The 9,298-nt window shown below is 32.9% G+C and overlaps 1 protein-coding gene across 1 annotated transcript in view; it reads right to left on the minus strand.

Moving 5' to 3' along the window:
• Window positions 1–2,944: 2,944 nt before the first annotated feature.
• The window catches only part of LOC110036069 (DExH-box ATP-dependent RNA helicase DExH8-like), a gene marked incomplete at its 5' end in the record, with an annotated part of 11,596 nt that continues 5,242 nt past the window's right edge, over window positions 2,945–9,298 (minus strand). The window contains 2 exons of the mRNA XM_020740417.1: window positions 2,945–3,445; window positions 5,806–6,324. Coding sequence (XP_020596076.1) covers window positions 3,233–3,445; window positions 5,806–6,324 — 732 coding nt within the window. The remainder of the gene's footprint in view (window positions 3,446–5,805; window positions 6,325–9,298) is intronic.

The raw sequence follows: 9,298 nt of genomic DNA on the forward strand, positions 1-9,298 counted from the left end.
AGACTCCCAAATCCAAATCTTAGTATAAACCCTCATTCAATTCAAAAATATTTGCCTCTATCAGCAACAACAAAAATAAATTCTTATCATATGTCAGTATGTTACAAGAAAAGTTATATAGTTGTCAATGTTGGTATCACACAAATTTAGAATACAAGCCATCAAATAACAATCAAGTTACTACTCTTACTTCCATTCTATCCACCAAGAACTAAGTGTGGGTTCTTGATACAAGTGCTACTGCTCACCTCACTCCCTACAATGACAAACTTCATAATCTGATTCCATACACTGGACAAGACAAGATTTCAATTGGAAATGGTCAAACGACCAAAATATCTCAAGTTGGTAATGATTTATTACCCACACCAGATTGTAAGTTGACCCTCCTTACTTTTAGAGCCCCTCATATTTCTCACAATTTAATTTTTATTTATAAACTTGCTCATGATAACACCTATTCTATTACCTTTAATGCTAACGACTTTATTGTGCAATATAATCTTACATAGAAAACAATTCTACATGAACCAACCATAATGAATTGTATCTCATCATAGCTTTAATGGCTCTCAATCACACATTTACTTGGCACAACAAGCTGGGTGACCCCACCCGCAATTACACAGATAGTTATATTCTAAAATATTGTAAAAACTTGGCCAAAAGTATATTTAGTGGCTAGTTTGAATAAATAAAATGATTTAGAAAATAAATAATAAGTCTTCATGCTAGGGTTACTACACAAATATACATATCATTTCAAGTAATATAAATTTTTCCTTAAAAATCTCAGTATCGATCCCACGGGGAAGCTGTAACTTTTTATAATGACTTAGAAAAACTTATATCTAAATTGCAGATAAAAATGATAGGAGGATAGTGTCGAAATATTTGTGAAGGAATAAAACTAAACTTATGCGCAATCTAATTTTAAACAGAAAGAAAGTGCAAATTTTCTAAACTAATAAGATTTAAAAGAGTTCAAATATAATGAAAAGATCTTTCCTCTTTCAAAGAGATCGTAATCAGTGTAGGATTTGAATGTTTTAAAAATATAAAATGTTGTATTGTGACAAATAAGAGCATACCCATTCTTTACCCCCTTCTCAGTGCTAGCAAAGAACATTGGCTAATCTCAAGTTTGTTCCAGCTTATGTAGTAGTGCTGAGTAGATTCTAGTCCCTCACTTTAAGATTACCCATTGTGCCCTCTCTATATGACCTACTAGGGACCCTTAGATCTAAACTCAAGACAGAATTGATAAAATAATCTAACATGTCACCCTAGAAACATCAATTCTATGCCCATCAAAACTTATCTCCCTATTTATTTGCACTCTCCTTAGATTGTAGTCGCCCTTCTCGTAAGGTGACTGTGGCATTCACAAGTTGGGTGAAATCATAGCGCTCCCAAGTCATTATGTACCAGTTTGCAAACTCAATGAAGAATGGGTGAAACTGCCATCACAAATTTAAAATAAAAAAAATCTTCAAATCATTCTCATCCCACATGATTAATTTCCATATATAAGGAAAAATAAAGAAAACTACTCAGAGTTCATAGAGATAACACAACAACACATGATTTATGTTTAAAGTCAAGCCTTAACAACAAAAACTTAAATACGAATAACAAAATATGTATCTTAGACTTCTCCCCAAGAAATTCTTAAAGTTCCCATGGCAGTCTCCAAAATCTTCTTACAGAATCAAAGACTCTCCTCTTTTACACACACTCTCATCACCAAGAACTCACGCACCCTCTAGAGCCTCCTCTTTAAACACCAGTGGTCCTATTTAATAGAATACTAAAAATAACCAAGGGTCACTTCAAGTACCCCTTCAAAATTCATCTAAATTCATTGCATCTTCTAGAGAAACCATTTCTGGCGCTACGACGCCACTCTAGGGCGCTATGGCGCCCATCACGTCCTCAAACTGACGCTATGGCGCCAAAGGCTGGCGTTATGGTGTCATAAGATGTGTCATTTTGCTCCATTTTACCCTCGTTTTCTCTAAATATTTCATTCATCGTACCTGAAATCAAAAACATGCAAAATACATTCATTTAAAGTGCAACATAATCAAAATTGTGCATAAAATGAACATTAAATGCATATTAAAAATAAGTAATTTTAAGGTGTATCAATATGGTAAAAAATTTAATTAATTTATTATTTTAATAAACTATTAGCTTTCTCGTATTTAAGTATTAAATTTCTATTATTTTACATCGAGTAATTTTAATTAATTAATTATATATAACTGATGGTCGAGCCCTAAACCACGCGAGATCTTCACCTTTGTTCACGCAAGATCCTCCTTACCCGCATGCAAGAGGCTCCCTCGATGCTTCCTCCTTCGACTTCAGCTCCCTTTTTTCTCCTCTACAACACTGGTGGTGCCTCTATTACTTTAAATGCGACTCAATCCAACACCACACGTACGTCCCTTCTTCAACTTGCCTTGCTCGGCCTCCTCAACAACCAGTCTTTATCACTTTCATCTCGCCTCCTCTGCTTACGACGATGTCACGATAAAACCCCAGAGTCACGCCTCTACTCAACCATGCCTCCTCCGGCAGCATCCCTTCTCTCGACTCTACAAGTAAGTTAACTTGCCTCTACCTTTTCATCTACAAGTGAATTTATATAAAAAAAAATATCTTCGGCATATACCCTCTCATTTCACCTTCCCCCTTTGGCATTCCGACTATTCAGGTCTTCTTCTTTTCCTTTGGTTCCCTCAACTTCTCGTTCCCTCTTCTTCGATTCTTCATTACTCCTCCCTCCAAATAACGGAACCCGGACGTTACATCCCCGCTACATCCATTTCCTAAACGCCTCTAGGAACCGTAGAACGGTGTTACATGCTTTTATATTTTACTAAATTAACTCCATATGCCTATTTAAATCAAAACAAAACAATATAAAATAGCTTAAACTCAACTCTGATGTCACCATTACATGTTTATGAGATAAATAGTGATTATTGATAACATAAACATCGTTAATCAAAATTTAAAGTACATATAAATACACACGCAAACATGCTAACCTAATGAAGCCTAGAGGCAGATAGCCTAACTTAATTAACGAGTAAAGCCACCAATAATGACAAGAAAAGCGGACTCCCTGTACAAAATTAGGGCATAAACATATCCAAAATGCCTATAGAACTACTTAAACATACAAATTTGGCTTAACAAGAAATGAGAATTACCAGCTTCATTAAATATTGTGTAGACCCATGTGAAGGGCAGCAGCATAATCCCCAAATTGGATATCAGTTGGAGGAACCATTTCAAAAGCATAACAGATTGGTCTACAGACCTGCATCGGCCTTGCAATCCCACAGGAATCTGAGAAACTACCAAAATTTGCCTCGTCAAATGGAGCTGATTCGGTGAGGAAAAAGAAACAATCCCTGGCTAGCCTTTCAACCTGAAAACAGTTCAGTCATATGTTGTGCAGGCAAATTATTTAAAAAGCATGGAAGATGTATCGATGTTGTCATCATAAATTGAAAGATAAATCACAAATATCAAAGAAACTGATGAAACATGTTTGAACTAAGGTTTGATATGGCTTATGATGAATTATAATTAGTCTAAAATGTCATCATCACCACCATAGCTTTGTAAGATGATTCTTGCGGAATTCATTCTTTTTGACATTCTCAACACTTAGTTTAAACGCCTCCTTATTTCACATACTGTTATGAGGTTACTTTTGTCCACTTCTTACTTCAGATCTTTCTGTCGTTAACATTGTTCATTATGCAACATAGCACATGCCCAAATAACTAAAATCCCTTTTCTTCTTTTTTCTCATTAGCAGTAAACAAAACTCCCTTCGACTTGCTATGAGCTGTTCCTCAAAGCCACTGCTTAGCCTTCTGAAAGAGAAAATGACACAAATCCCTATCATAATTTCTTCACAAAATCACATTCTACATTCAAAATCCCTTCTCCCTTCAATCATCTGATATCTAACAGTTCAAATAAAAAAATAAAAAGAAAAAATCAATCAATTTCAAAGTAGATAAAATAATAGATCAAATTTATAACGGCTCCAACAATTTTCAATAACATTCATTAAATCACACTTGCTCTTGTGCTCAACATGAGCTTTCAATCATTGTTCCTCTTAGGTACCTCAATAGTAGACAACTAGCTCTTTTGGTTCAGTATTAAGAGTATAAATGAAAACAAATACATGAATTTAATTTGACAATTGTTCCGTACGAGAAAAACCCCATCAACAATGCCACCCCAGTCCACTGACACATCCCATCTTACAAGAGCATGCTCATCCTCCAACGCTACCCATGTTCCTCAACACTAGCCACGTCCCACAATGTCACAACTAACCCTCAACGCCACCACCATAAGCCAACATGGCCCATCCTACAATGATTCCCACAATTCTATACAATTCATGTCACCCGGGTTTACACTTGCCACCAACATTATTGTCATCCACGAACAACATAACCAACTCCTAATGCCATCATGACGTCGCCAACCTATAACTCTAATCTAGTTTTTCTATTAAATAAATATTTTTAGGTTTATTTATGATATTAATGTATTAAAACAGATAAGTTATTAATAAATATGGATCCTGAATCCATGCAATAAAACACAATTATTTAACAACCAAATAAATAGTCCTTAGAAATTAAAATTCATTGTATTCTTTTATTCTACTATTATCTCAATAGGCAAATAGTATGGACCTAAAACTTTCTTTTATATGCATCTTAGGATATAGTATCAATGAATTGGGTACTTAATAATTTCTATTAGATTTCACCACATTATTAAAATTAGAGGGTTCATTTAGTTAATTCTAAAATAGACTTTTTCATCTTTCATTATCTCTTTTATATTTAAACAATATCCTGATATGTACAGGTTTAATACTCTCCATTGAAATCTAAACATTTCGTTTCTTTTGCCTAACCAATTCTATATAACTAACTTTCTACCATAACACTTGACATAGTGAAAAGTATTAAAGTTAAGTCTTTGACCGTGATTGTTACCATCTTTCCAGTACATAGAAAGTTTTGTATGATTGTATCAATAAAATTATTTGTGGCCATCTATTAAAAGAACATTTGATAAATTTTCTTAGTTGTATTTTATCTTGCTGCTCTCACAAAAAAGAAAAAAAAAACCCTCTGTTGTAATTTTTTAATATAATGAGACATTTTGTCTAGCATTAATTTTGATTAAACTTAAAAATTTCAATTGGCACTTTCAAAAACCTAATTTCACATAGTGAGAACTTACCCTAATTACAAGAACTATCAGCTTATCAAACCAAAAAGAAAACAAACATTTATGAATATCATTTAATTGCATTCCCAAAAAAAGAGAAAAGTGTCAAAATAATTCTCTCACTCTTTGCAGGGAGTCATTTTAATTTCATGGTGTGTAAAGTGTCAAGTTAGTCCTAAAAATTTTTCAATATGGGCTGAAATAGTAAAATAGTCTACAAAGAGGACTATTTCAGCCTGAAATTAAAGTTTATGGATTAATTTGACCATTTTATACTCTGCGACTAAAATGGGCCAATGTAAACGGTCAAGAGGCTATTTTGTCACTTTGCTCCCCAGAAAAATGATGTTAAAGCATATTTGTTCATTATTCTGCAGTGTACACATCTAAAATGAATGATGAACTTCGCATTGCATGTTATTAATATCTAGGTAGAGAGGATAAGAATAAAAACTGACACTAATGGATGTTTAACATCCTTAGTCCTCAACAAAACTATAAAGCCTGCAATAGTACCTGACACTGAGCAAACCTGATGTTGTTCATTATGATAATTGGCCGAAGTTTGGTCAAGCTATCAGCCAAAATTCGAACAGCAAGAAACTCTAAGAAGTTCTGCAATTCAAGAATATCTGAATGCTCAGCCTCATAATCAACAAACCATAAGACTGAATGGATTTCTTTCCAAGGGATAAATGTATCTCCTTTAGCTCCAATAATAATTTGAGATGGACGTATGACATTCCATAGTACCCTGACACCAGTTGGAAAAGCATTGATGCATGAAGAATCTTGATGTCTTGTTGTAGCATATATCTTTTTCGGACTTAGGCATTGCGAAAGATTTGGTGTAAAATGCAAATTTTTATCATTAAGCACAAGCACACAACCATCAACAGTTGAAGGCAGAAGTTGAAGAAAAGAATAACCAGTCGTAACTTCATCTTCTTGAAAACAGCTATTGGGTGGAGTAGCAGACAAAATCCTAGAGCCATAATCATGCAAAAAGAAACAAGAATTGCCATAACGACATCCCTGTTGTTAAAAACAAATCAGTGGGAATCAATAATACATAAATCAACATACATAACGAAATCAAAATACTTAATGTTTGCATTCTCCATAAGAAAAATATTCCATAATGCAGAATTCAACTCCAATTAAATGAAAAATTCATTATATTTGAAATAGTCTACGACTTAATATGTTTCAAACCGTCTAAAGTGCATTATGCTAGAGCAGAAAAAAGGTTAGCAAAAATGCCACAGATAAAAAATGCCACAGATAATATAGGTGTACAAAAATCTATATCATCACTAGTTTCCACAGAGCCAACCCATTTACCCTTTGACTTAACCTAAATTTAATTAGGGCTTCAAAATCCATAATTATCATTTTGCCCTTAAGGCCCTCCACTTCATAACTCCTTAAATTCAACTCAAATGAATTTAAAATTTTCTTAGTACCCCACTCATGGGTAAATTAAAATAGCTGAGAAGAAACTATGAATTTCTGTTTTTTATCTAATTTTAAATAATTATTTTAGCTCAAAAATAAGGATTTTCAATGTTAATTCATTTGATTAATTAAAGTAAAGTTTTTTGTCTTTAGGAAAATTATTGAAGGTTTACCTAGGTCAAATTGCCACTTGGACAAAATTTCATAATTTTTTTAGTTTTATTTTAATTATTATAATTATTTACTGATTCTGATGATTAATTAAATAGAAAATATATTTTAATTTCAAAAATTACTTTTTTATATTTTTCTTTAATTTCTCTGAGTTTAGAAAACCCAAAGAAACAAACTTTTCATTTTTGTGATTCTTTTATTTATTGTAATTATTTTAATGTAAAATTAAGGAAAATACATTTTAGGCATTTAAAAATACATAATCATATTAAGAGAACTAGGAAAAATATTTTATGTGGTCCCAAGTGGTCAGGGAATAATTTGTGACATGTTGGTGCATTTTTATATTTTTATGATTTTAATTATTTTTAAATTAAAAATTAGCTCAAAATTGAACATTTATTTTAACATAAATTTTATTTTTCTTGAGTGTCCTGGTCACAAGGAACACCTCAAATCACTTTTCATAATTTTCTTAATTATATTTTATTTATCATGATTATTTTATTGCAAAAATTCTATTTTATTTGAAAAATAAGTTTTGATATGAAAATTCAATTCAAATGGGTATAAAATTTTTATAGAGGATTAATATGTTCATTTTCTTCACCGTGGATCAAATTTCATGATTTCTTGAATTATATTTTATTTTCTTATTTTTTTATGAGTTTTAGTTACGTAATTATAAAAGATAATACACTTAATTATTTAAACTCATTTTATATTTTTCCTAAGGCACTCTGACCACAGTGAACCTACCAAAGTAAGTTCTATATTTTTTTTATTTGTGTTTTATTTTATATAATTATTTAAATAAAAAAATAGATGACTAACCTTGAAAATTAGGGCTTTTAGGGTTAGGGGTATTCTCTGATTTTGGGAAAATCAGGGAACACCCCTAATCACATGAAGGATAAACCCTCCAAATTTCAAGTCATGCTGACTAATATTTAATTAAATAGAATTAAAACAAGGTATTTAATTAATTAAAAATAAAATATATAACAAATAATTTTAATTTTTTGTTCATAATTTTTTCCTCTGTTCACTGAGCACAGGAGTAATTTTATATTATTTTTATGAATTTTCTATAATAAGTTATGAATTATTAAAGTTTCATAATTAATGTAAATTAAGAATGCCCGATTTTTCTACTTATCCACACGGCGGCCACGCAATCCTTGTCAACTCCGAAAGTCCATGCGGCGCGCTCCTATTTGATGTTGCCTTCCTCGTCAACACCGACTCAACCCGCACTTTATGTTCCATCTCCTCGTCTGACTCTTCCTCTGTCGTTAGATCAATACATGCGTGAATGAATGACTTCCGTTCATCGTCCCCATTTAACTTAAACTTAGAACCGTTCACACTAAAACACTCTGATCTCACTCGATACTCAACCAAATCACTCACGATTTTATCCTATAGCTTCATCTAAGCAAGATGAACATATTCATACAGTTAAAAGCATATTAAGTACAAGTTCACTTCACAATTAGTAAAACCGAGCAAGATTTTAGGGATTTTGGATTTTACCTTTGCCCATGAGGTAAGGCCTCAATTGTGTTTGTTCCTGAGCTTCTTTTTGAGTCCACAAACATCTTTCAAGTGTTGATTTGAGCTGAAATAGGGTCTGGCTATGAGTTCGATTAATAGGTGGCATGGGTTTGGTTTAGGAGTGAGTTGGAGTTCTTGAGAGAGAGAGGTATTTTGATGGGGAACTTCCTCGTTTGATCTAGGGAAGCTTTTGTAATAATCATTTTCAAAGTTGTGGAGTTTGGTGGAGTGATATAAAAAGCCCAAGATTTTAAGCTTGAAATTAGAGTTTTACTGTGGGGGAGATGGCTAGAATTTGATTGGGATGAGCTTGGAAAAGTTTGGGGAAGGTTTGAAAGCAATGTAAAGGGGTCTCCCTAAGGAATTAACAGCTCTCTTCATTTGGTCGTGAGAGGGGTTCAATTTATAGCCATGGAATTAGGGCTTAAATGTTCAAGCTATGAGGTGGAGAAGGATGCTTAGGTGGAGGGTTGAGCGGTGCAATTCACAAATAGGAGTGAGCCACATTGGATGGGATCAATTTGGCTTTAAACAAACGAGGGGCTTCTCGGTTTTGGGTTTTCCAACAACTAGGCCTGCCAGCCAGGTCAGGGGAGGTGGCTACTGAACCCTGGATACTTAATGCTTATGCACAGTATAGCAATAGTTCTGATGGTATTTTTCACTTATATTTCCTTATTTTGCAACAAAACCAAAAAATTGATTTTGAAAAAAAATAAGAATTTAACTTTTTAATTTATATATATTTAAATTGGGATACTACGCAAGTATACGTATCGTTATCAAGTAATATAGGACTTTTTGATTAAGACCTGAATAT

The sequence above is a fragment of the Phalaenopsis equestris genome, unplaced genomic scaffold (genome assembly GCF_001263595.1).
Source record: "Phalaenopsis equestris unplaced genomic scaffold, ASM126359v1 Scaffold202182, whole genome shotgun sequence".
Classification (NCBI taxonomy): domain Eukaryota; kingdom Viridiplantae; phylum Streptophyta; class Magnoliopsida; order Asparagales; family Orchidaceae; genus Phalaenopsis; species Phalaenopsis equestris.